The 27,899-nt window shown below is 40.6% G+C and overlaps 4 protein-coding genes and 1 long non-coding RNA gene across 6 annotated transcripts; 2 read left to right on the top strand and 3 right to left on the bottom strand.

Annotated features, from left to right (window-relative positions):
- The first annotated feature begins 3,005 nt into the window (after positions 1 to 3,005).
- LOC131331517 (uncharacterized) lies at positions 3,006 to 5,946 on the top strand. Of its 2 annotated transcripts, XM_058365512.1 has the most exons (5): positions 3,033 to 3,924; positions 4,058 to 4,255; positions 4,369 to 4,470; positions 4,807 to 4,908; positions 5,410 to 5,946. In XM_058365512.1, the coding sequence occupies exons 1-5, from the start codon at positions 3,154 to 3,156 to the stop codon at positions 5,449 to 5,451; spliced, it is 1,215 nt and encodes a 404-aa protein (XP_058221495.1). In that variant the 5' UTR covers positions 3,033 to 3,153; the 3' UTR covers positions 5,452 to 5,946. The 2 variants fall into 2 exon arrangements, with proteins under 2 accessions (XP_058221494.1, XP_058221495.1); XM_058365511.1 differs by having other exon boundaries at positions 3,006 to 3,924; positions 4,369 to 5,946.
- Positions 5,947 to 8,246: 2,300 nt separating this feature from the next.
- LOC131331516 (multiprotein-bridging factor 1b) lies at positions 8,247 to 11,647 on the top strand. The gene is made up of 4 exons (XM_058365510.1): positions 8,247 to 8,498; positions 9,705 to 9,788; positions 11,182 to 11,264; positions 11,344 to 11,647. Exons 1-4 carry the CDS (start codon positions 8,357 to 8,359, stop codon positions 11,461 to 11,463), a joined length of 429 nt encoding a protein of 142 aa, XP_058221493.1. The 5' UTR covers positions 8,247 to 8,356; the 3' UTR covers positions 11,464 to 11,647.
- A 1,553-nt stretch (positions 11,648 to 13,200) lies between these two features.
- LOC131331515 (tubby-like F-box protein 7) lies at positions 13,201 to 18,825 on the bottom strand. Its single transcript, XM_058365509.1, has 4 exons — positions 18,350 to 18,825; positions 15,897 to 15,984; positions 14,594 to 14,723; positions 13,201 to 14,000 (listed from the first exon to the last, which is right to left on the bottom strand). The coding sequence occupies exons 1-4, from the start codon at positions 18,701 to 18,703 to the stop codon at positions 13,424 to 13,426; spliced, it is 1,149 nt and encodes a 382-aa protein (XP_058221492.1). The 5' UTR covers positions 18,704 to 18,825; the 3' UTR covers positions 13,201 to 13,423.
- Positions 18,826 to 23,632: 4,807 nt separating this feature from the next.
- On the bottom strand, positions 23,633 to 24,871 carry LOC131331514 (protein DOG1-like 4). Its single transcript, XM_058365507.1, has 2 exons — positions 24,387 to 24,871; positions 23,633 to 24,055 (listed from the first exon to the last, which is right to left on the bottom strand). Exons 1-2 carry the CDS (start codon positions 24,837 to 24,839, stop codon positions 23,825 to 23,827), a joined length of 684 nt encoding a protein of 227 aa, XP_058221490.1. The 5' UTR covers positions 24,840 to 24,871; the 3' UTR covers positions 23,633 to 23,824.
- Positions 24,872 to 26,538: 1,667 nt separating this feature from the next.
- LOC131331513 (uncharacterized) lies at positions 26,539 to 27,461 on the bottom strand. Its single transcript, XR_009201400.1, has 2 exons — positions 27,310 to 27,461; positions 26,539 to 26,827 (listed from the first exon to the last, which is right to left on the bottom strand). It is a non-coding gene; the product is annotated as an uncharacterized LOC131331513 (long non-coding RNA).
- Between the last annotated feature and the right edge of the window lie 438 nt (positions 27,462 to 27,899).

Genomic DNA, 27,899 nt, shown 5'->3' with positions numbered 1-27,899 from the left:
CACGCACAGTCCAGCCCTGAAACCTTACAATAAAAATGACAATCATTGATTTGATAACCATTTACTGGGCACAAAGGCTTTAATGCCGAGACTACTTGCACAAAATAAAACTACAGAACCAACTACAGAACCCTGTAGCTGTTGGGTATTCAATGCCGAACTTGGATTCACGATTTGCTAGTTGTTGGGTATTGAGAATGCCCCAAAAGTTTCTATTTTCACAAAACCCTAAATCTGTCCTGATTTTCAGAAAACCCCAAATCTGCCCTGATTTTCACAAAATCCTAAATCTTCCCCCATTTTCCCAAGCAACCCACGCCATGTGTGTGTTCGGCAGAGAGAGAAAGGGGGGGCGGGCACAATGTGTGTGTGCCGTGTGTGTGTTTTGGCCAGAGAGAGGGAGAGGGCAGGTACCTTGAGTGATGTTGTGGAGAAGCGTCCGAAAATGCTGTGGAGGAGTTGTTGTGGAGGGACTGTTATGGCGGAGTCCTGCTCTGGCGTGAGAAGAGATGCTGTGGGCGTGAAAAGAAGAGAAGACGCAGAAGATAGAGAGAGAGTGAGAGTCAGAGGAGTAACTGGTTTAGAAGGTTAAGAGGAGAGAGAGAGGGGGGAATTGATCAAGGGCTGAGATTGAAAACAAAGGGGGGCATGATGCCCCAAAACCGGATTGGGGCATGGGAGCCGGAGCCTATTTGCACACATTGCCAAAATGGCCCTACGCCAGCCTGCCCTACAGAATTTCCGGTTCCAATTCATGTAGTGCAGGCACTACAGGGCAACTGATTCAGTTGTCCATTCTGATGCCGACGGCTCGAATTTTAATCTGAGCTCCGTCCATTGCTTCGATTAAAATCTGAGTCGTTCATTGTCGAAATAAACGGCTGGATCGGTCGCCCTATAACCCTGTAATGCAGCTCACCCTACAGGATCCACAATTCTGAATAAATACGCCTTCGTTCACGTTTAGCCCTTTGGACGGTGAAAAAAAGTATGATAAGAAAATGGAGTCATTTCTTATCAAATTTCACCATTTTTGTTGGATATGTAGTAGATCAAAAAATGTGTTAGTATATTTGTATTTTTCTCTCCATTTTTTACTAAATCTCTCGGACCTAATGAGTGATTTCGTGAAAAGCATAGTCATTTCTTTTACTTTCTTACTAAAAATCACTCAATCTAGGAGAATTTTGGAAGCGGGGGCTGCTGTGCCCATTTATGGGCCCACTCCGGTCTCGCTCCGATGATTGGAATCGTTCACTTTTGTAGAGCTCGTTAAGTAGAACAATTATGCAAAAAATAAGCGTAATTGGATATCATTAAGTACCTGATCGGAACCTTTTTATTTTGAAAATAATGGATCCGAAACACTGGATCAAATCCACTGTAACCCATGGACTGGGAGTTATATGGGCTCCGATCAAGCATTTAATGATATCCAATTAAGCTGATTTTTTGCATAATTGTTCTACTCGACGAGTTCTACAAAGTGAACGATTTCGATCATCGGAGCGAGACCGGAGTGAGCCCATAAATGGGCACAGCAGCACGCTGCTGTCCCCCCGCGTCCGAGAATTTTAGTGTACACCATTGAAATTTGAGGATAACGTTGATTTATCTTGACTAAGTTCCATTTTTTTCCCCCAATAATGCGTTTTGTTGAACATTCGAAAATCCTAATCTTATAGAGGCTGTGATTTAGAGATTACTGATGATGGAAAAGAGGATTAGTAGAAGCAATAAGTCCGGATGCTAGGAGCGTGCTGCGCGGCTGCCAGTGCCGCCTTGCCGGCATCGGCCCGACGATCGGAAACGTCTACTGCATAGAGCTCGTCAAGTATTACAAGTATACCAAAAATCAACCCGATCAAATATCGTTAAATACTTCATCGGAATACATATAACTTGGAAAAAAATGAATCCTAATGGATACAAAACACTGGATCAAAACCACTGAATCCATTCTTTTCAAATTATATGTGTTCCGATGAGGTATTTAACTATATTTGATCGGGTTGATTTTTGGTACACTTGTAGTACTCGACGAGCTCTACGCAGTGGACGTCTCCGATCATCGGGCCGATGCCGGCAAGGCGGCACCAGCGGCCGCACAGCACGCTCCCAGCATCCAATAAGTCCTCCACTAATAGTAGCAGTAAAATAGATTGTTTCAAATTGTGAGTTCGTTGTTGTTCTAAACAAACGTAATATCCATTATTCTAAAAGATAAAATGCACGTCATCTTACTTGGCATCCCAAGACGAGAATCTCGCATCCATATACAAATGGTGCTTTGAAGAGCTGGGGCATGGGGGAGTGGCTATGGTTTAAAGGGTTGGGCTAGAGATTAATTGGTGGCTCCACAGGATGAGCGAAGTTGTTGGGGGTGGCGGAGATGCGGCCACAATGAGCAAAATAGAGAACGAATTTGAGGCACAGTGTGGCAAGGGGTTGGAGGTGGTGTGGCAGGCAAAGGGAATTGGTGAAAGATGGTTACAGCAATTCGAGATTAACGCTATGTTTGAAACTTATGGAAAGAAAAGGAAAGGAAAGGAAAAGAAAATTAAAAAAATTTCCCTTTTATTGTTTGGTTGGAAGAGAAAAATAGAAGAAAATAAAAATTTTAAGTTCAATAAATAGTGAATTTTCTTTCCTATTTTCCATTTTTCTTTTCCTTTCATTTTTTTTTTCTATAAGTTCCGAACAGAACCTAAAGTTTGACATGAAAACAATGAAATTATTTTGATAACGTCATCAACAGATATAATTATAGCAGTGTCGTAGATGTAGATGTTCGGACATAAACTCGAAAGTAGATTGTTTGTCCGAATCTGTTACACTCACTATCCATACAGAAGGTCCACAAAACTCTATGGGAAACATCTTCGACATGGAAACAATGAGGAATAAACTCGAAAGTGGATTGCTTACCCGAATCCGTTACACCATTATCCATACAGAAGTCCACAAACTATATGGGAAAGATCCATTGTGGATTTGTGGGTCTACGAAGACAAAACTCGCGTGCAAATAGAATCACCCCCTCTGATCAAAATAAAATAAAATAGAATCACCCCCTATTTTCAGTTGCTCAAACCCACATCGCCATCATCGTCTCCAACTCTTGTTTCTTTCATTTCCAGAACCCTAAATTCGATGGATCCACATTACGAACACATACTAAGAGACGAGGTAATCTACGTCCACTCCCACTGGCACCACACAAAACCTACCCACAACCCACCAACCCTGCTCCAAACTCCCAAACCCAACCCCACAAAATTCAAGAAACAGAAGAAAAAGAGGCCCAAGCCCAAAAAACTCAAGAAGATCTCGCCCCAACCCGACCCACCTCTGGATTCGGGCCCCGAATGGCCCTGCCCCAGTTTTCCCGACCCGCCGTCGTCGGCCTTCGAATGGCCCGTCCTGAAGCTCAACCCAGCTCCGGCAACCCGGCTGCCCACGGCGGAAGAGCAAGCCCGGTTCGCCGCGACCCAAGTCCAGCAAAAGGCCTTGAGAGCTGCCCAAGAGTTTTTTGTAGACAGTGGGAGCGATGATGATGATTGTGATGGTGGTGGTGGTGGTAGCGATGATGATGAAGATGATTTCATGGACGAAGAAGATGAGAGCGAAGAGTACAAGTTTTTTGTGAAAGTTTTTGAGGAGGATGGGGAGCTGAGGGGTTTTTATGAGAGGAATTGTGAGAGTGGGGAATTTTGTTGCTTGGTTTGTGGTGGGATTGGGAAGAAGGTGGGGAAGAGGTTTAAGGGTTGTGTGGCTTTGGTTCAGCATTCAAACGGGATTGCAAAGACGAAGAAGAGGAGAGCTCATAGAGCTTTTGCTCAGGTGGTTTGTAAAGTTCTTGGTTGGGATATTGATAGGCTGCCCACTAGTGGTTTGTCATCAGCTAAATCCGGCGAGTGTCAGGTAACTAGCCTTTTGTTTGTCCTTCTGTTGGGCAGGATGCCGAGTTATGAAAAACTAGCTAGTATTTGGTTGGTTGACATTTGGTAATAGTCGTGTTTAAAGTTTGTTTATCCACTTAATTTGTGACATACAGGGCAGTGCTGAGGTTGGTATGGAGGGAATGAACATGCTTAATCAAAATCCGGTGATGGAAAACGGTATTAATGCTGGCATGGTTTTGAAGGAGGTTTCAAATGTTGATCAGAAGGAGAATGTTGATCAGAAGGAGTTACGGATTTCAACTGTTCCTGCTGTGTCAATTGGTGCTGAGCAGTATGTGATGTTTATCGAGGTCAGTTAGCTTTTCTCATGATTTCTATCCTCTAGGAGTATATATGGAGATTTGGGCTAATAATATTGATAGTTCAATCGAAATGCTATTTATGCATACATATTGTTTTGCAGAGTCATTTGAATTGTGATGATGCCGATACGTGTATGGAAAATCTTGACAGTGGGTATTTGAGTACCATGGATGGGAAGACAGAGGTAGTGGTCAATTGCCTGGTGAGATTTCTGTTCTGGTACAATTTCTTTTTTATTTTCCAAGCCCGAAGGCATTACAAAGATAATATCACAAAAAGCAAGAATGAACCAAAACTACCAAAATCTTCTCTACTTCATTTTTTATCTTTTTCAAGGATTCCTGACCTCTATTTGATGAACCAATTGGTGCCATGGTGTTAACTCGATAGCTCGTTTAACTACTAGCTTGTTTTTCTTTTGCATTGCTCAGTTGGTTATCTATTTTCTTGATTTTTAGGTGTAAATGTAGGTCTTGTTTTTTGTACGGTAATTTGAAACAATGTATGCTTCAATTGTCCCTTCTTTTCTGAGCTTTAGAGTTACTTGAAGGTTGGGGATGCCAATATGTGTATGGAAAATCATGACTGTGAGGATTTGACTATGGCAGATGGGAAGACAGAGGGACTGGTTAATTGCCTGGTAAGATTTGTGGTCTGAGTATGTCTTTTCAATTGTTTTTCCCTTTTTTGGTAGTTTCAAGTTTATAAGAGTCGACCTCTTATGGCTGCTAATGAGAGCTAGTAATCTGAAGCTATTTGATTTTTACATTGTGATGGCTAACAACAGCAATTTGTTGATGTACAAGTCGGTTCCATGGTGGCACTTCGGTAATTCTTTCTACATGTGATCTGATATTTTCTAAAAAATAGTTCTAATGCTATTCTGTAGAATCATGTCCAATCATAATTCTATGGGAAATTGTCAAGTTGTCTGTCATGTCTTGGAATAATTATATTCACAACACATAATAACACGTGTTTGCATTTTCTTTCTTGTTGGATAGAAATTATAAAAGGCATAACTGTGTGCCAACCGGAGAACTTCTGAAAGTTATTTTATCTTTGGTGGGAAATCTAATATTTTCCGTACATGATTAATAAGTTTTCTCTTTCCATTACAGTTTTTCCCTCTATAATGCAGTGTAGGAGCCTTTCAAGGACAGTGGTCTTGGACGCAACATGAAGAACAATCCGATGGGGATTGTAGTTCATAATGATCTGTCAAGCAATACCGAGAATCAGAATCGACGATAAAGTTGTAGAGATGGTGGCAACTGGCAAGTATTACTAAGAAGTACTCCACGCAATGGTTTGCTTGTTGAGATGATCCTTCTTGTCTACAGATTGTTGATCGTCTGGTTTTTCGATATTGTCACTGACAATGTGTGGAACCATTTGGTAGTTGTGATCATTGATGGTCATTCTTTGATCTTCAAAAAGGATTTACAATTTCTGCTTGGAAACAGATTGGGTACGGTACGGGCGGAACATCTTCACAAATGCTGTTGGAATGCATATGTACAGTGATTACTTCCCGTGTTTATCGGTGTAGTCGTAGAATAACTGGTTGTAAATGTGCTAACTTCAGAATTCTCATGTTGAGGTCATTCTAACGCTTGTACTAATGTATACTTAACCAAGTTCATTTCTGCAAGTAACTGTACTGAGTTGGTGTTCCTATGTGTTCTTTTTCTTTCGGCATGTTGAAAATTTTGTTCTGTGGTTGTATTTTGTTGCATAATTGATGTAAGCATCTCTCTCTCTCTCTCTCTCTCTCTCTCTCTCTCTCTCTCTCTCTCTCTCTCCAACTTCCAGGATAGAAAAGGGATTTTCCAAACAGGTTAGTTGAGCCCTCTCTCTCTCTCTCTCCAACTTCCAGGTTAGAAAAGGGATTTTCCAAACAGGTTAGTTGAGCCATACTTATTGGTTTCCACTATGGGTTACTTGCAAATTTGTCAAGATAAACGTATGCTCCTTTGCTTATCGGGACTACTGATGAACGGATTTGATAGAATATCTCTGGGGGTTTGTGAGTAGCTTGAGGCTTTGTTCTTACGGGTAAGGTTCGGCTCGTCGGTGAATTAGTCAAGCTTAAACTCGAATTTTAAATTCATTTAGTAAACTAGTCGAGCTCGACTTGTTTGTAAAAATTCGGCTCAAACTCGAGTTTTAAATTCATTTAGTAAATTAGTCGAGTTCAAGTTAGTTGTAGCTCGACTTGTTTGTAAAAATTCAGCTCAGCTCGGCTCGTTTATGATAGCTCGTTTAGTAAATAATCCGAACTAAAGCACCTTGACCACCAAACGAGCTAAGCTTGAGCTAAACTAATTTTGAACGACTCGAGCTCCAATGCTTCAAAACTAACCTTGATTCTCTAACAAATTTGTGGTTTAATTTGCCACGAGACTTGTACAGCAATACGGTCGTTTGGGACCGGGGGCTCTGCTGCCCAAAGGGCACAGCAGCCCCTGCCCACACGACTAAAACGGCAACGTTTTGGTTAAAAAAATATACTTATCATCAATTTGTAATTCTATGGAGCAGAAACGTGATTATGAAAGCTTTAGAGACAAAATTTGACTATGTCTCTTCAGAATAATATGATCAGAATAATAAGATCTTCACACCCGTTCAAACGGATTAAAAATTGAAACACTTAATTTTTTAACCATATTTTTAATATATAAATGGTCTCAAAGAATTAAATGCCCAAAATTTTCACTCCGTTTAAATCAGTACAAATATCTTGTTATTCTCATCATAGTATTCTAAAGGGTCATAATTAATTTTTATTTATAGGGCTCTCATAATCACATTTCTGCTTCATAGGGTCCTAAATAAAGAATATATACTTAATATGAAAGCCCTAGAGATAAAAATAAATTACGACCCTTTAGAATAATATGATAAGAATAACAAGATCTGTGTACCGATTCAAATAGAGTGAAAACTTGAGCACTTAATTTTTTGAGACCGTTTATATATTAAAAAATATGGTTAAAAAATTAAGTGATCTAATTTTTAATCCGTTTGAACTGATGTGAAGATTTTATTATTCTGATCATAGTATTCTAAAGAGATATAATCAAATTTTGTCTCTAAAACTCTTATAATCACGTTTCTGCTCCATAAAATTGTAAATTTATGATAAATTTTTTTTTTAACCAAAACGTTGCCCTTTTAGTCGTGTGGGTAGGGACTCCTGTGCCCTTGGGCAGCAGAGCCTCCGGATCCGGTCGTTTGTCCTAGTGCTCTCCTTGTCATCCAACAATTACTCCTGGAAAAAAAAAAAGGGGAAGCTAAAAAGAAGGATTCCTTCTCTTTTAGTCGACAGTGGAAAGAGAGAAGAAACGTGAAAATGTAGGGAAGAGCAAATAGTTAATTTCCCTCTTAACTTTCTCTGCCTTTTTTTTCTTAATTATTTTCCCTTCTTTTCTTTCCAAAATTGCCAAACAGATAAAGGTGTTCTTCTTTAAAAAAAAAAAAAATCAGATAAAGGTGTTATTTCTCTTAGCTTTTTGGGTTTTTTTGGCATTTTGTCGTTATTGAAAAAAAATTGCGTTCATTAGTTTTGCGCCAAATTTTTACGGGTTATTAATTCGTCTTAATGAAAGGAATAAAAAAATTAAGAAGTTTTTTGCACCCGAAGTTGTTGGGTTGTATCTTGGACATTTTCAAAAATATTTGGGTAGAGACGAACCAATAAAATTTTGACATGAGATAACAAACATGAATTAGATTAAAAGAAAAACTCAAAAAGCTCCTAAAAAAAACTAAGAGAAACAACACAAAGAGAATTAATTTTCACACTCTCTTTTTATATCTACACTCTCTTTTTTGTCCTTTTTATGTTGAAAGTGTATGCATTTTTTTACTAAAAAACAAAAATAAGAGTGTGGATGTAACAAAATGGAGTTCCCAAATCAATTCCCCAAGTACTAATCATTTTGGATAAAATAACTCTGCATCCAAACACCGCCCAAAACCCTATGTGTAAATAGGCTGTCAGAAAATGATGAATCAAGACACACGGCAAACAGGGTAGATATTTTTCCACACAGGGAGAGAGAAAAGAGCGAGAGAGAAGAATGGCAGGAATTGGTCCGATCTCACAAGACTGGGAGCCCGTGGTGATCCGGAAGAAGGCTCCGACCGCCGCCGCCCGGAAAGATGAGAAAGCCGTCAACGCCGCCCGCCGCGCTGGAGCTGAGATCGAAACCATCAAAAAATGTCAATCTCTCTCTCTCTTTCTTCCTACTTTTTCCGTGATTAGGGTTTCTGATTGCTTCGTATCGTCGTTTAGTTCATTTATCTTTGATCCCTTGGCTCTTATATGCGATTATTCCTGATAAGCGATTTGATTTTGCGTGTTATATGCTCTATTATTTTGTTTATCTCACTTCACGTGTAATCGAGTGAAATACGATAATCGTATTTTAACCTCGTAGTGTTATCCACGTTTTGGATATGTGCTGTGAAGTGTGGATTGTCTTTTGAAACGATTTTAGTTTAGGGTTTCCGTTTGAAACTCTACCTAGGGCTGCTAAACGAACCAAGAGTTTGAGCTCCTGTTCTCTCGTCAAAAGCTAGTTCAAGGTCAGTTGGTTACATAAACAAGTCAAACTTGAACACCTTTTCAAAGCTCGTTGAAGTGTCTGAACGAAATACTACTCGGCTTGTTCAGTTTATTATGTATAAAAGAATTCAGGCTATTTCAGATCGACTCGATTAAAGCTCATTGAGATCATCTCATCTCATTATCAAGCCAGGGTTGAAAATATTTATGAAGCTCGTTAAATTTTGAAACCAACCTTGATCAACCAACCGCTCAACTTGTTCTGCTCGTTTGTCATTCCTAACTCTGCCCACTCTAATCCATTAGGATTGGAAGTTTGCTGTTTATTTTTTGTCTATAGGACTTTCCGGAAATCGTTTGTATGACTATTGAGTCCTTTACTCAAAACGGTAACTCAAAAGTGAGTAAAAACTAAAAACCTCATTTGAGGTGAAACACTCCAGTCAAATATTGATTGAAGAAGTCTGAGTATAAGTTTATTAATGGTAGAGTGGTAAACATGACTAAATTGCCTTGGAAAACTCGAGATAGAAGAAAGTCATCCAGTCATCCTTGATTTGGTAAATCTGAGTTTTACGAGTTTGAGTAAAGAGTGGAGTGGGATTTGAGGTTCTTTTTTTTCCCAACTCAAATTTAAATTTGATTCATGATTTGGGTAAGGGCTGAGAGATGCCCTAACTGATAGTGTTTTGATGTATATCTTTTTCTTCAATAGAACTTCTCATTGCTTGTGACTTCTCTAGTTCTCTTGATGGTATGTTATATGAATTTACATGGCTTATGACTTCTCATTTCATGTTTACTGTTGTATTATTGTTAGTTGTTTGAACTGCCTGTGCTTATTATACTTTGTCCTACAGCGACTGGGGGCTCAAACAAAGCTGCCTCTAGCAGCACTTCTTTGAACACTAGGAAGCTTGACGAAGAGACGGAGAATCTTTCTCGTAAGTTCATGTTTTATATCCAATTGCATATTATCTTACTTTCCTGGAAATTGTTGTACTCTTTTGGTCAAACTCACTTGAACTTATCTCCACATGGAGATGAAATTTTTTAGGCTACCGCTTCAACTTTTTTTTTTGGGGGTTCAGTGGTATGAGTTTTTTCGCCTTCATTATTTAGGACTTTTTGTAACTACACATAGAGCTTGTATTCATACTTATGTTTATGTTTAAGCTTTCCTAGGAGCAGCACCATTTTTATTTTTCTTTTTCTTTTTCGAGGTGATGGTTCTGCTGATTTTTCACACTATTTGTCTGCATCAATAGGATAAGTTTGATAACATCCACATTGACGTACTTGAGGCAAAAATGCCAATGGTAGTATTCAAAATGTGACTTGTGACTATTAAGGGATGTCTGTTTATGCACCTTGAACTGTGATATCACTTCCAGGTCCCGTGGAATCGTTGATTTGAGGGTGTGCCAGGTAGGATCATAAGATTCTGGTGTGGTCCTCTTCCTTTAGTGGTGTCTTTCATGTGCACTGAATGGAACTTGGTTTCAATGTTGGATGTCGATACAATCAGCTTGCCCTTAGCGGCGTAGTTCTCGCTACTGACATTTCTTATATTTTAGCGTCATGTGCAAGCAATTTCCTATGTGATACTAGAGAAGGTGGATGAACAGTATTTTTTATTTGGGTGTTCAGTGGAATAAATCCCTTCAAACATTTCTGTACTATTTTTGCAGATTCTTTTATTTGGAGTAAATACATGAAGTTTTGTTTATCCAGATAAAATGACTGAACTTCCTACACCATAAGACATTTTGTTACTTTTTCTTTCTCCATTCTTTCACATGCTTGATCTTGTTAAAAAGCCTAAGTATGTTCTGTTCTCATCCGAAGTATAACCATCACTGAACTTTTCATCATCCACTTAGTTTGAGTCTGGAAATAATTGTTTTATCTTCTCAGATTCATATTTATGAATCAATGACTCAAATTCAATCGTGGAATTATGCATAGTAACATGTGAGTTTCTGTTTCCTTTCTCAACAATGCTGAAATGCTTTGTGTCGAAATTGGAACCAACCATTCAAGTCCGTTATGATACAGACTAGTACTCAATGTATTTATTGGTCCCTAGCTGGGTTGCGTGCCACAACTTTTCTTACTAGAATACTGAGTTGACACATTGGTGCCCTAGTTTGTATCATGACCCACTGGGAGGAATTTGGGTTTGGGGAAGAAACGACAAAAACTACATGGGGGAAGTAGCGATATTGTTGGTTTCTTGCGAAAAGTTTTAATGTCTTCAGTCTCGATTGTTTGAACTGGGTTTGCCATTGGTTATGATGCTTGACCAGTTGTGATATTGGTTTTTATTCTTTTCAGATGATAGGGTGCCAACTGAACTGAAGAAAGCCATCATGCAAGCTCGGCAGGATAAGAAACTCACACAGGCTCAACTTGCTCAAGTCTCTCTCTCTCTCTGTCTCATGACTACATACACATTTTAAGGTGCAATAGTATTGACTGGCTTTGTTTGTTTTTCAGCTGATCAATGAGAAACCACAAGTGATACAAGAGTATGAATCTGGAAAAGCCATTCCAAATCAGCAGATAATCGGGAAATTGGAGAGGGCTCTCGGTGCAAAGCTGCGAGGGAAGAAGTAGAGAAAGAGCATAGCGACCAATGGAAAGTCAACTTGTAATGCCGTCAGTGTCTTTGAGTCTTAGTTGTGGTGGTGTACATGAACCCTTCTTTTTTTTTCCCCTTTTGAAATTAAACCATTGTCATGGCTCCTCTGTAAGAAACTCTGGCTGATGAATGCGGATTCCCTTTGTCTCGTGTCCCTTATTTTTGTTTTCTGAGAATGGTTAACTTGCAGCTTATACTTACAAAAATGTTTTAACTTCCAGCTTATATGTGATGGTGAGAAGACAATACGTGTACATCCTTGTCTCGTGCTGATGCTTGCTCTATTAGACTTTCGCATACTTAACGCGCATAGGTGGAGGGATCCAATCACACTGCATGGTTCCGGTGAAGAAAGCTAAGCTGCGCATAGGTGGAGGGATCCAATCACACTGCATGGTTCCAGTGAAGAAAGCTAAGCTTCACACGGCCCGGAGGAAGTCAAAAGACTCTCTCATTGCCTTAGGCAGGTCTGTATGTCTCTATTGGGGATTATGTAAATGCATTGCAACAGAAGGAATGTAACGGTGTCATATTAGTAGCTTGGCAAGTTAGGTTAGCACGAGGCGCATGAAGCTAGGACCGAAAATCTCTCCCAGTGAACCTCCGATTAGGTACGTATTTAATTGAAGCTCAAAGTCCCGATGGAGTGTATTCTTATGGAACCATACTATGACTTCGATAAAGCATCTCAATGTCTGGCATAAAATTATGAAAAAGCCCTACTTCGCCTAGAGATATAAATTTACGTGATTTGAACCTCTTCTAACAATCAACCCACCAATCAAAATTGTAAGCATCAAACTAAACAAGGAGCAGAAAGCAGCAACAAGCAGAGAACTACAAGATATACGTAGAAAACCCTTAGATGGGTAAAAACTACGGAAAAGAATCAAATACTAATAATGCCCGTTGTGTGATTATAAAACGACCTCCCTAAAACAATATTGACTCCTCGCCTATTGACCCGAGACTAATTTGTCGACTCCTCATTCACTGCACCAAATGTTTGACCGCCACCGTTTTGAATTCACAAGCCTTCCAAAACCCTTCAAAAATCCACCGAAGAACAACTTGAAATAAGTTGAAACTTATTGAAACAAAGTTGTAGACACCTCTCGGAGTTAGATTGAAACTTCAATGATCCAAAGATTGCATAGATACTCCAAGATTCAAAGCAAGAGATCCTCTCAAAAGTTTCTTTTCTCCCAAAGCCAAAGTGCAGCTGCTCTCTATTGCTTTTAGACGTTCTGACCTAATCGTTCTTTAAATAGGGTTTGCAGAATCGCACAGCAATAGTTTGAGCCAATCATCGTGCCACTTGCTAATTAGAACCGTGGGCTTGACATGATGAGCCAGACAGTGGCTCGAGCCACTTTCTGGAAAACTTGCACACTTGCCTTTGATTGTCAAATCTCTTGGTCAACACCTACTCTCATTTGCTCATTACAAAATATATTAATTCCATTCCACAAACCTATACAGACACCCTAAAGAATATCAAAAAGAAAGTACAACTCAGTAAAAGGGGAAAACATTTGTGTGTTGTGTCAAGAAATTGCCAACCAAACAGGAGCTCGGCATATGAAGCTTACAAACTACGATAAAGCTTATAAGTCATGACTTCCGGGGATAGGGGTTGGGGTGGTGAATATGTGTTACCAGCATTACTTTTATTTTTATCCACGTTTAGATAAGCACCCGGTCAAATGCACTTGCTGTTAAAAGAGATTGTGTTCGAATAAATCAAAGCCGAATTCATACAAATATCATAGTACAACAGCCACATATACATAATATAATTCCTCAATCCCAGAGGGAGAAACCATAAATGAAAAACATATACCAGAACACCAGTTACTTGAACAGAGCGGTTTCGGAAAGAAAAAAAGAAGAAGAAGAAGAAGAGGAACAGAGAGATCAACAGAAAAATTTATTTTACTCGCACGCCAGTTTCGTACCAAAGCTCGTGAGACAAATGGCAAATGCCTGGAACGCCGACAAGGGCTGCCTAAAATCCATGGTGAAAGTATCATCTCCCACTTTTCCAAACTGGAGGAGAACTGTTTCCTCATCACCTTTTCCTCCTGGCTGGCTCTGATCCAGTGTCGCAACCAGTTGGAAATTTTTCACAGATGCTACTGTCACCCGACCATGGAAATTCAAGCACCAGCACTGTAAGTGATCGTGCCACCTTGGAGCTTTGTTCCTCAAAATTGTGTATCCATAGGAAGATGACTCGGGACTTTTAGTCCCAGAATCGTCCTGAGGTTTATCAGGTTGGGTTTCCGCAGACCAGGGGCATTTTAATGAACATATCATCCTCCTTGGACCTCTTGATTTTAAGAGGTTGAACTTGTAGGAGACCTGTCCAACCTCAAAGTTGCCTGCTGGAACCTGGGGACTTATTTGCTTGCTTGCGAAGCGGCGGCCGCTTCTGCTGCTGGAGGGTTTGGCACCGCTGTGTGGGGGTTGGCTATCGTATATTGTGAATTTGGTGCCAAGGAAATCCGAACTGCAAAGGACAGGATTTTGTAGTTGAACATAGTAGCACAAACAAAGATAGAATTGAGAAGTCATTGATCAAATGACATTGATGGGACCCATCAAAACCGTTCAGCCGATGATATCTTCAGTAGATCACGTATAGGTCTGTGGAGATATGTCAGCACTTGTGTCCATGTATGAAGTGAAGCAATTAACCAGAAAAGTATTTTGATTCCTTTTGAGAAAATAATAAGTCCTAAGAAACTCAAAATACTCGCATCTAATAATAATAATAAAATAAAAAAATCACAAACTAACCACTCTCTCATAACTTCTACAGAAAAAACTATGTTCACACCTTAAGAACAACCAGCAACTTAACAAGCATTTAGCCCTTTACGAGTCAATACAGTCTAAAATTGTTCCTAAACCAAATAAGAGGCACGGTTTTAATTTCTCATGATGTGTAATATGACATCACTAGAGAGAGGTTTTATGAATCACATGAATTCTACCATTAGCTGTGTTCAAACAAAAGAAAGGACACTGGTTCACCTGTATCAAATTTAGTACTTCTGTTCTTTTATTTTATTTAGTTGTTCCACAGGGATGATGCCTTACCTTAGCTTTCCAACATAGGCATTACTTCCTTGGGAGAGGTCATCCGCATCAAGGGAAATAATGTACTCGGTATGAGCATTATGTCTACACCTTCGTGCTGCTAGGAGAAACTTTCCCTTGTCCGTAAATGCTACAACAAATATGTCACAATCTTAGTAGTCGGGAGCTTCAGATGATCAAATGACTTGAGATATGCTTAAACCATATACAGTTTAATGCGACTATTATTGGCAAATTTTTATTTTGCTAGCTAAATGCAGACCTCATAGTTTGGAATCTTCTGAATCATATTTTGATGATCCAAACCGTTCAACTTGTTTAAAACATGTTTTTAAGGGTACCCGCGAAAAATTGGCTCAAAATATAACTGGAAAGTGCTTGATCCAAACATTTTTTACATAGACCAGTTTCTGTCAAGCTTTACGAAAAATTGTTTGGATCAAGCATTTTCCGGTCAACTTGAACAGTTTGGATCATCATAATATGACCCGGAAATGGGAAGTCCACATTTTAACAAAATGAGGGATCCCTTAATACACACACGAGAAACTGCATCTCTGTACATGTCGTAATGAAAGGCAGCCTATCAGCGTTACCAGAGGATATTTCCTATCAAAGATGCACTTCAAGCATAAACAAATCCATCCATTAATCACCACAAGCGGGTCTATATCATGTTTCCCAATTTGGTAAATATCAAAGAAAAATACACTTCATGACTGGAAAACAAAACAATTGGCACCTCAAATTTCGTAAGAGGTTTATTCTTCGCAAAACACACCTTTCTAACAAATTCATACACCTTGACCAAAAACTCTTAAATGTCTTGCATAAAAAACGTCAAAATAATATGTGGCTACTATGGAGGATCTCTAGAGGTTTTACACAGCAATAATGCTTAAAGAAAGTCTACGAACATGAAACAAACCAAACCTACCACATATCACTTCGAATTGTGAAACAGCCAACATTATCATGCAAGACATTGAAGTAGTAAATCCCATGTTAAACATGTAAATGAATCATTTTGCATACTCAGTCAGTAGACTGTCAAATTCAGATACTTCAACTAAGAAAACATCCATGGTTGTGTCCTCAAAGAAAATTAAGGTAAGAAAATAATGATAAAGAGATTCAAAAAGAGATGAATGTTCTTTTAACAATATCTTTTGCAAATTACGCATCAAGTTTTATCCAGGCAGCTATTTCAGCACCTGAACAAGCAAATTTTGAAACATCTAAAAATGTAATCACTTTACATATCAAAGCTGATATCCAATATAACATTCTGTAAGCTGCTTACTTGGGGTAAGACCAAGATATAAGTAAAAAGTCGAACTCTTCTTGTCCCGTCTTATAAGACACTGAAGAGGAGACTCACGTGGACCCGGCTGCAAAAAAAGAAAGGAAAAAAGAAAGAAAAAGTTAGACCAGCAACCATGATGATAAAACAACGATACCCTCTGCATATAAGTCAAGGACAAAATGTCAAATGAACAGCTAAGAACCATCCACTCAAAAAACTTTCCACCTTCCACTGTGACAATAAATGGCCGACCCAGAATTCACCTTCCATGGTCTGAACAGCAACCAAAGCAACCTCTTGAAAGCAAGCTTTATTCAAGGCCTATGAACAAACTTATGTGTGTTATTGCGGTCATGGGCCACTTGAGGGTTACCATGTGACCCTCGTGCAAGATCTATGAGGGGCTACTAGATGCCGAGATTTAAGGGTTGTCAAAGTACTCTTCCCATCCTCTCTTAGGAGACAAATATTTCTACCAATCTAAGAGATATATCACAACCAGATGGCAACTCCAAAATAAGACAAAGGCACGTGGCATGCTATACACTCTTCCCTGTCTAAGATAACATAAGCAAACAAAAATACTCTTCCCTGCCTAAGGAGATGCCAAACTATCACTCAAAACTGAGTCTTCAGAGGATACCATTCACCCTACCTGTTCGACGAGCTATTCACTCACAGGACATCAAGTGAGGATGAATCACCCACCTCCTTGCCACCTACTTCACTACTTGAACAATGGCTTCGGCATGCGGCATGCCAAAGCTGACCTGAACTGACCTCCATGGCCTACCCCTACTTGTATAGTGGCCTCCTCCATCTCCTAGGAGACTGCCTTGCCCACATCTCATGACAGCAGTCTAGCTTGGTAGTAAGGCCTATAACATCCTCATGGGTCCAAATGTATTCATGGGTAACTTGGGTGTTACCCTGTGACAGGAAACCACCAATCTTAGACACAGATTGCAGCTCCAAGCCAAGACGAAGGCATAGGGCATGCTCTACTCTTTTCCATGGCAATGAAGATGCCAGTTAATATCTGAATCTGAGTCTTCAGAATAACATACCCATTACCTGTTAGGCTGCTAGACTAGCTCCACTAAGAGATGCTAAGCCAAGATGAAGCACCCACCTCCACGGCATATCCCCTCCATGCATAACCTCCACCTGCTTAAGAGACTGCCTCTCCCACTACCTTATGTCCTCCGCCTTCATACTCTCCAGTAACTACCTTGGAGTTTCTAATTCGACTCCAAAACCACCATTACTGCTACTCGTCTTTCTCTCCTCTCTCTTTCTCCAAACAGCCTGTTCACCCTCCACTATTCACAATCACACAACGCTCAAAAAGAGAGAAAAAAGTCTCAAAGCATTACCCAACCAGCTAAAAGACAGATCTCACATAGTTTCCCACAAAGAGATGACATTCACCTCTCCGATTTCTGAACAGCCGCCTTCCTAATCATCCCACAACACCCACCCACCTCAAAACAACAAAATAAACTAATCAGAAAGGCAAATGCAGTACTTCTTTCATAGCATCATTGGTGGGTTTTTCTTTCACACCTGTAAAAATCTTAAACATTGAATCCTGAGTTATCTGATCCGCATACAAGTCTCATTGCAAACCGTTGAATGTCCAGCAAAGGAACGAAAGAGGTTGAAAAATATCTTGGGGGTGTCCATTGTTGGTAACCGCTAATTGCTTATGTGAGCTACATCTCGACACTACAACTGTTTACTTATCAAGAAAGAAAAAAATCGAAGTCTCATTATGCAGAAATACCCACAAATTCTTCAAATAATAACACAAGCTCACGATGCATCATAAACGAAAATTACAAACTTCCAAATGAAATAAATTAAAAATACAACAGAACCAATCATAACTCAAATTAAACAAGACTCCCCAAAATTATTAACACTAGCGCATTATGCATCATAAACGAAAATTACAAACCTTTAAACGAAATAAATTAGAACACACACAACAGAACCAATCAAAAACTCAAATTACACAATTCTCCCTAAACCTTCCAATTAGACAAATCATAGAAAAGGAAACCCAAACCCTAATTACTTGTGCAAATCAATTTATCAACCAAACCAAATTAAAGAATTACCATTAAAGATCAGACCTTTTACCTACCCAAACCCTAATTTACTTATGCAATTCAAATCATGACAAAAAACAAACTATACAATTACCATTAAAGATCCCAAACCCTAATTACGTATGCAAATCAAATTATGGTGTTCTTGACTTAGGACTGCTTGCTCCATCCTAAGTTCGATTCTCATTGCCAACAACTCTTGGGCCACCTCACCCCACACGAAAGCGTGTGAAACGGCTGTGGGAGGGGCTGTAGGGATTAGCCCGAGGAGCACGCAAACTGGGACACCCCGCATTAAATAAAAGAAATTCAAGAATTAGCATTCAAAGATCAGACCTGTTTAAGCGAAGACGGGAATGTGATCTTCCCGCTCTGAGGCAAACCCCTAACGATCTCCCTCGTCATCTCTCTCCATCTCTTGCACACGCAGGCGCAAGCGACGACGTTTTGCCGGACGGGCCACCGGTCCTCGCTCGCCTCGACCCGCTGTATGATCTCCCCGAGCAACTCGGGCAGCATCGTCGACCACGACGAGCCTCCTCCGGTTTCGCCCGAAACGGCGCCGTCTTCTTTACCGTCGCCATCCCGTTTCGATTCGGTTTCTCGGGTTCTGGATTCCTTGAACGATTTGGAGAGGAATGAGCGGCTGCTGATCCTGCGCGAGAGGTAGGATCGTCTCGTTGCGGACATCGTTATTGGTGAGGTCTCATCTAGAGAGAGATAGAGAGAGGGAAAGGGGATCGAGCGAGAGAATGAGAGAGAAAATTTTCCTCGGGAAAATGTTGGGAACGGGAGAGGTGATAGAGTGACGGGCTGTGTGGGAATTTGAAAATGTTGCTGTCTTGCTGAGGTTGATGTTTGGACACGTGTCGGTGTGTGACGGGAACGGTGGGCTTTTTACGGTTCAGTTTGTTTTGTTTTTTTATTTTTGGGCAAAAGAAAGCAACAAAGACAGAGAGGACTCGTCCTACTTTTTTTGACTGGGTCTACAAACTTTAATTTATAAAGAAAAAAAGGAAATAGCAGTGATTGGGGGGCACGCAGCATCCCCTCAAAGCGGGTGCAGATCAATTAACAGTTCTGATCTTTGTTGAGTAATATACTGTTCAGATTTAAATGCGCTCCGATTTAATTCAAGCCGTTCGTGCAGAGATAAACGATCAGATTGACAACTTGGCATTGCTTTGCAGGGATGTCGATTTGGGGGTAGGATTTTTTTTTTTAAAGAGCTGCAAGTAGCATTTTTTGTATTTTTAACTACCGTATAGCCGTTTCAAGGGATAGAATCGCATGGAACCAAGGGAAGAATTAATCAAAGTATAACCGCGTGATATGAGAATTAAATAACAATATTTTTATTTTTAACTCCACTAAAGTGGATACATAGACTTGAACTAAGTTTTTTTTTTTTTGCGTGTATTGAACCTAAGGTTCATCATTTTGCCCGAAGGCGTGCGGCCCGTCCAAAGCCCGATCGGCCTGCCGGACTTTTACCCGGCCGGAGCCCGTAAAACGGGCGGGCTAGCCCGACCCTTAGTTTGTAATGGGCGGGCTCAGGCCTATGAATTTTTACTTTGCCCTCCAGTAGGCCCGACCCGTGAGCCAGCCCAAAAGCCCGCCAATTAGCCCAAAATCCCACAAAACCCTTTTTTTTTTCCCTTGATTTAGTTTTGCCCAAAGAAATTTAAACCCACCTGTTGCCCCGCCTGGTTTTTGGCCCGCCGGCCCGCCAATTGGGCTAGCCCGTGGGCCAGGTTTGGGCTTCAATTTAGGGAAAATGATGGCCAAGGACGTGTTTGCTAATTAATACCCGCCAAGGACATTTTTAGCATTACCAAATGTTCTCAGCATGTCCTTGGCGGGTATTAATTATCAAAACACGTCCTGTGCCGTCATTTTCCTTTCAATTTATGATAGGTAGCCTAGCCCGTCAAAAAGAAAAAGCCCGGTCGACCCGGCCCGTGAGCGGGCTTGGGCAACGACTTGGCAGGCTGGCTCGGCCCGGCCTGATGATGACCCTTAATTGAACCCAAATATTGAGAGAGAATTACAAATTAGTACCCATTGAACCATCATACGCAGTGTGGGATCCGAGAACGTTGCCAAGCGGTCCCCATCAAGCACCCTGTCGAGTGAGTGTAGGGCACATTCGGACCGTTCAAAAGTATTTTTAGCGGTCCGGATTAAAAAACGAATCCTTCTAGGAAAGAATTAAACTCTTTCCTGAAAGAATTTGTTTTCAATTAGGACAATTGATTGCCGAGATGGACGGCCCGGATGTACTCGGTAGAGTGCTTGGCAGCATCATTGGATCTCGTAGGGTGTAACAAGTCAAAGAATACAAGGAAGCTGATTGTAGCTAAGGGTGTACATGAGTTGAGCCGAGCCAAGCCAAGCTTTGTAGTGATCAAGCTCGGCTTGTTTACTAAACGAGCCTAAAACTTAAGCTCAACTTCTTTGTAAACGAGCCTCTTTAGACGTGCCAAGTTTTTGTGAGCCGAGAAAAGATTTTGAGTTTCGAGCTCGATTTGTTTAATTAAACAAACCTAAAACTCGAGCTCCAACTCGCTCGATTACTAAAAGAGTCGAGCCTCAAACTACTCATGAGCAGCTCAGATCGTTTGTAGCTCTAATTGTAGCCATCTTTAATAAACTTTACAAACTTGTCCGAAGCCATGCATGTCCCTGTTCGTTTGGGGAAGGTTTTTGAGAGTATGAGTGAAGAGCGATAAACAAAAAATTTTTATTAGAGATCGTGTCCATAAATTTCGAAACCCCCAAACGAATAAGCCGGTCAAGTGGGCGTACATTCATTTGACCCCATCTACTCCTCTGAAAAAAAAAATTGTAGTAGTATTTTGAATGAGTGTTAATGTTGGCATGTTTGACCCTGCAAAAAATACAAAAATGTCAAAGTCACTTTCACTAAAGTCTTGAAATTGACGTGAGAAACACAGCCGATTTGCCCTATGGACTACGTTGCCAAAATAGCGTTCCTACAGTGAAGATTCTAAGAACCTCTGTCGAATATAAAATCCCAGAAATAGAAATAAAAACTTAAAAAGTCAAATGAGTTTTATAAACGAAAATGCTACTCGCACAACGTACGGAACACAACGACTAGGAACACAATGTGTTGACGTTATCATAACGTCAGCGTGAAAACGTCGTCGTTTTGCCAAGAAGAAGAGAAAAAAATGAAAAGAACAACGCGAGAAACAGGTTGTCTCCACTTTCACGGTTAAAGTTTTGCCAAGAAGAGAAAAAAATGAAAAGAACAACGCGAGAAACAGGTTTTCTCCACTTTCACGATTAAAATATAGAGAAGAGATAGAGAGAGAGGGGCCTCCCATCCGCCACCACCGGCGAATTGCAAAGAACTCTAAAGAGTTTTGGTAGCAAACTCAACTCCGACAGTGGATTTGGACTCCAAGTAGAACTCATTATGGGTAAACCTCGAGAGAGTGTTGGATTTCTCAACCATCCCTGTCCCCGATCAGCACGATATTGAACAAATAGTCGTAGTCGTGATCTACCTTATGCGCCATCGTTTTAACTCCCTCTCTCTACTCCTTCGTCCCTGCCATAAAACCCACAAATTCAGATCCAAACCACACAGATGTTACCCAAATCAAAACAAACCCACAAAAATCACACACACTTACACATACCTTTAGTACAGAGGAGGAAGGCAGAAGGGATATTGGGATTGCTGTAAATCTTGAGATGAATCGGTGGGAAATGGAGGAAAAGGAGGGACCTGGGTGATTTTAGTCTTCACAGATGGGAAAGAGAAAAAAATGGAGGAAACAAGGAAAAAGGTTGGGTCTTTTTTTCTGAAACGGCTCGCGCTGGGTTTCTCAGCGAAATGACGTCGTTTCTGCTGACGTCATGATAACGTCAGCATGTTGTGTTCAGAGTTGTGTTCCGTACGTTGAGTAGCATTTTCGTTTTATAAGGCTAATAGTTTCGAGGATTGGTTTGATGAGGGACAACTGCATTATTTGTGGGTATGTTCTTTTTAATTATCTGTATCTTTTAAAGGAAAATAATCCCAGAGAGTTAGCCCTGACAACATGAGATATGATTTTGCTGTTTTTCTTCAAATTACTAGTGTACTGTTTTCTTTCAGTTATTGTAATGAGAAAGGGTTCTCTCCGGATGAGCCGAGCAACCCTCATTGTCCGGAAAATTAATCCACAGTTGCCACGTCATCTTTTTCTTCAGAAGTTGTCGGTTGTACAACACTAAAAGGGACTGTTAGTCTAAAAGGGACTGTTAGTATTGTGCAACCGACAACTTCTGAAGAAAAAGATGATGTGGCGGCTACGCATTGGTTTTCGAACAATGGGGGTTGTTCGGATCATTCGAAGAGAACTTTTTCTCTATTGTATTATGCAAATTCTAACTTTTTGGGCCTTTCTTTTGTGTGGAAGAAGAGAAATCATACTTATGGAGAAAACGAGAGAAGATTGGATATAACAATTAAACAATCATATCAAAAAACGCACATTCAAATAAATGTGCGGACCACATGCACCGGTGGTGTAGTGTGTGTCCCACACATTTATGTTTTTTTTTTTTGATAACACATGATGTATTCCAATAGCCAAACGGAATGAGACTAATATTTCAATTAGAGTCAACCGCAGGGAACCAATACCCACAGAAAATAGTGAGAAGCGGCTAGCGAAAACAACCCTCGTTGGGTACACATTTATGTAAGTGCTTGTGCATTTGAGCGTGTTTTGAACGTGGTTCTAGACTTTTTGAGATGAGAAAAGGCTATTTGTGTTTTGGACTTGTACTTCTTCTCTTTTTGGCAATAAACTTTTGTTTCTCTTCTTGGCATTGTTTTTCAGGAAATGATGACACACATAATAGACCTTAAACTGACTATGGACTTGGTTCCATTTGCATAGAAGAAAATTAAAACTCCAATCCATATTGGTTACACTAAGACACGTGCCCTACGAAGAGACAGGTGTTCCCATGCAGTTTAGCTGACACGTAGTCCCGTTTACCCCAAAAAACAAAAAAAACCCACCGAAAACATCTAATAATCTAAGAAATTGATTTTGATTTTGACGCTTTCTAAATTGATAACCACGGAGAGCCAGAAATTGATTTTGACACTCCCTTTTAGAAGTGCGGTTATCAATTTGAAAAGTGCCAAAATCACTCTCAAAATCTATGCGCTCTGGTTTTGTATTTATTAGTCTTTTTCTTTTTTCTTTACTCTTGACAAAATGTGATGCCCATTGCCCAAGAGAGTGGACACCTAGACGGAACCAAAAAACTGGAACCTGTGAAAAAGAAAGAGAAATGAATGAAAAATTTAAAAAAAAAATATTCCCTCTCATTATTTGATTAGGAGAGAAATAAAAAAAAAATTCTAAAATTGTGCACAATCTTATTTCTCTCTCATGTTTCATTGTTTCAACCTCCCATTTTATTTTCTTCCACTTTCCTCAAAGTTTCAAGTTCCAAACACAACGCAAATCTTCTACTGCGAGAAAGATAAGATTTGTAAAATTCGTAGAAATGTCCAAATGCCACGTAAACCAACCTCTAAACAAAACTGAAAGGGAAAAAGCTCGTAACTACGTGCCCTCTATGGAATCACATATTTGAATTCTATGAGGCCAAACATTCCATTGGAGGGATTGTCGCATTGTTAATTTTATGACTCCGAAATTAGTTGAGGTGTCCGCAACTTGATCTGAACATCCGGTTCTGGACATCCGGTTATGAAAAACACAAAACAAAACTGAGGGTGCATAGGAGAGAGGGATCCCGATCGGTCACTGATTATTTGTCGGAGCGACGACGGTCGTGGTTCAAACCCCAAATGTGGACCCCGAACTGCAACTCGGCGGCCGCAGTGAGGAACTGGACAGCTTGCTGCGGCGTCAGCATTTCAACCACGTTCCGCACCGTCCTCAGCCTTAGATCATCCGCCTTCTCCAGAACCCTCCCAAGCCGTTCCATTTTCCCATTTGTATTTCCGCATACCAGCCCCAGCATATCACCTGAACCATCCTATACATGCATGCCACCCAATGCGTTACAACCATCAAACAACGGAAAAGATCACGAAAGAGACGTGGTAATTGATTCATTTTTTTTAGCGAAAGTCAATTTGCATTGGAATAGTTAGATTAGCACATTGGGGGAGGGGTTGAACTCCTGACCTCTTTATTACCGTCGAGGAAAAAGACCCCTTGGCGTAACTATAACAAATATTATAAATTGGGACATATAAATATTTTTTAAAGCGTTTAAAATGACACAAAAAACGAAAATGAACAAACAAAATTGGATGGAGGGAATAAGTTTTGTCGCGTCCTAAAATACATGCATGTATATATACCTGCCACTCAGACAACTCGTCGGTGATGGCATTCTCCTCGCGAACAGTATCACACTGCAACTCACTCACCCGTCGAAACTGCGCCGGCGAAAGGTCCCCAAGGTCACCGGTCCGGAGCCCACGCAGGATATCCACAATCTGCGACCCGAACATTATACTGGACTCGGTGTAGATGAGGTGGAAGACGGTGGTGGGCCTCCAGCCGCCGATCCAGAGCAGGGAGCGCTCGAGGGAGGTGGACCAGGGGGCGGCGAAGACGGAGAGGACGTCGTGCTTGGCGGCGAGGGACTTGACGCGGTAGTACTCGGCGTAGTGGGCCATGGCCTTCTGGACCAGGTGGTGGAGGGCGTGGTGGTGGTCCTGGGTGGTGGGGGGTTTCGGGGCTTGGGAGAGTTGGTCTACCAGGAGGCGGAGGTGGTCGAACCAGGTTTCGTAGAAGCGGTGGAAGCCCATGGTTTGGACTCTGGAGAGAGAGAGAGAGAGAGAGAGAGAGAGAGAGAGTTATGTGGGTTTTATAGAGGAGAGGTGGTTTGGAAAGGGACAGCTGGGGTGAGTGAGAGGCGCTTGTGCTGAAGACTTGGGAGAATAGGAGAGGACACCTCTTCAGTTTAGACTTTAAGGCTATGTTTGGAACTCATGAAAAGGAAAAAAAAAGGAAAGGAAAAAAAAAGAGACGAAAATGAGAGGAAAAATTTACTGTTAACGACACTCAAAATCTTTATTTTCTTCTCTCTTTCTCTACAACCAAACAATAGGAGGGAAAATTCTTTAATTTTCATTTCTTTTCCTTTCTTTTCCTTGAGTTCCAAACAGAGCCTAAATTCTTTCCACGTAGAAATTAGGGTGGTGATAATGCCCGGAATGTGCTGAGGAGCTACCTGTCGAGTGGATATAGAGCGATCGATTCGGTCATTCATCTCAACGTGGACAGATTAGATCAAATTTGAGCTCATACAAATTGCATATAAATCTGAATCGTTTATTGCTCGATTAAGATCCAAGCCGTCGATTGCTGAAATGAACGACCGCTCTGCACCGCTTTGTGAGTGCTGCTTGGCAGCATTCCCATTTGAGTGATAATACCAAAACTATTTTTATAATGCCAAAAACTTCAGAACATAAAAGACATATCTTGTGCAAGGCACCCCTCTTATGCATTGTAGTTTTCCATGTTTGGCAACTTTTATTTGTGAAAACCTGCACCGTAATGTTAACTCTTCTTTCTTTTTTTATAATCGGTGTTGTTTGGGTCTGCATACTAGGGTTACAAAATCTGGTGAACTGCGAAACCAGATCGATTCGAACCATACATTGTAGTCCCGATCTAGGATTAATGGTCCTATTCAAATATTAGAAAATTATGAGATATGGTTTGCTCAAAGGATTTTTTGATTTGGGACCGTGGACGATCCGAACAGCAAATCGACTGCGGTGAAGTCAAAAAGTACTAAAGAAGTCGAGAACTATACTAGCAACAGTTTAACAAAAACTACTGGCAAGTGCAGCCACTGAGTTGTGAGAGGGGAGAGTTGTTTTCCAGGGGAATCATAAATGCAAGTTGTTGGTCACGGGCCTACGCGGGTCGAACTGTGATACTTGGAGCTTACTACGCTTTAGTATAAGGAAATAGAGTTGCGCATTTACCACTACCTGCGGGTTTTGGTAAGATGGTAAGTGCTTGATCCTAACACAAGTAAAACTGTTCATGATAGAAATACGGGCAAAAGAGTATGAACGAACTCCTATATGCAATTTAGCAATACTCAACTTGCCAATGGAGACAAATAGCTCTAATGTAGATTGAGAGCAAAAGTCGTAATTTCAATATCAAGCATTAGGAAAACGGCGAGAAATGGAATGCCGTCGTGTAAATGTTGGCGCGTAACAGCATCCATTGGGCGCTGGAAAGAAGGAATTGGAGCCATCATTGATGGTATAAGTAATCAGAATGGTGCCGCTTTATGTTCTCTGCAGAAGGAAGTGAAAAAAACTTGTACAAAACCCAAAACAGCCCAATGCCGTCGTGTAAATGTTGGCGCGTAACAGCATCCATTGGGTGCTGGAAAGAAGGAATTGGAGCCATCCTTGATGGTATAAGTAATCAGAATGGTGCCGCTTTATGTTCTCTGCAGAAGGAAGTGAAAAAAACTTGTACAAAACCCAAAACAGCCCATTACTGATGTTTAGAACATTGTCGATCGAACTCTATCCGTACCAGCTATACTAACCAAGTCAAACAAATCCTACCCGATCAAGGTTTTCACAAAAAAACTGTTCACATATCTACATGGGGAATCAAAATGTTCACCGTTGTGGTTTGTATTTGAAAAACGCCACCGTCACACCAATCGGTCTGAATTTAGCGTATGCAAATTGCAAACTATGTACAATTGCCATTTCCCCAAGTCATGACTCATGCCGGATACACTCTCAAAATAAACCTGGAAGAGAAAACAAAAGCCGAAGTAATAGTCAGAGCCTTGTCTGCTTGCTTCTCATTTGCTTATAGCATTCACTACTGGATGAAAAGAGCCTGGAAACTCCATTACTCAGTTGTTTCCCAGAAGGACTATCGCATTTTTTAAACTACTCTGGCGGACTGTTTCTTCTCCGGTTCCATGTCTTAAAGTTATCATGGAGAAAGAAGAAGAAATAGATGGCACGCGTTTTAGGGGGGGTGTTCCTCTACTTGATGTATGACTTCTCAAGGACTTCTCCTCTACCAAGATAAATCGGGAAGTAGTACCCCTTCAAATTTCTTCCTACATTCTGAAAATGAATCAAATAAAACAACAATGCAAGCATATTCGGCACTCAGAAATATAAAGAGGCAGAGACAACAAAGAGACTGTTCGTACCAAAAAGATGTACCACCATGCACAAATAAGAGAGACAACAACTGTAGTGCCGAATGCAAAATTACCAGCTAGAGGCAATTGCTACTACTCGTATCGAGATTGACTAGCAGATACAGAACGGAGTGAGGAAGACTCCTTAATTGGCTAGCCCTCCGTTAGGCAGCCACCGACCTCTTCGCCATTAATTGTAATGGCCTTCCTGTCAGGGTTATTGACCCTGGTTGGCACCCGACGAAAGAATTCAAGTCAAATGATAAAACAAGCACATCGAAAAGGCATAATTGGGCCGTATAATGAACAAAACGAAAAGGAAAGGGAGAGTTTAATCCAATTTGATATAGCAGAACACGTTCCGATTTGAGCAGAAATATCGTTGGAAACTCGGGAAAGATCGAGAATGCAGGGGCAGGTGAAAATCAGAAGTCTAGTAACGTGGACGGTAGTCGAAGTAAACTCGATCTCCCTGACGAACAATAACCAAAATTCCTGATGTATGCACAGAAATCATTAGTAGTCAGGTTGTACTCTATTCCAATGTTTCTTTTTCAAGATCACCCAATTGAGAAAAACTATCCATAATCACATGTAACTGAACTGTTTCAACACAAAACAGTTTTTTTTTTTTGGTTGACAAAGATTTTTGGTGAGTTTCGGT

Source organism: Rhododendron vialii, chromosome 6a, assembly GCF_030253575.1.
Source record: "Rhododendron vialii isolate Sample 1 chromosome 6a, ASM3025357v1".
NCBI lineage: Eukaryota > Viridiplantae > Streptophyta > Magnoliopsida > Ericales > Ericaceae > Rhododendron > Rhododendron vialii.
This window is presented reverse-complemented; position numbering and strand designations above follow the sequence as displayed.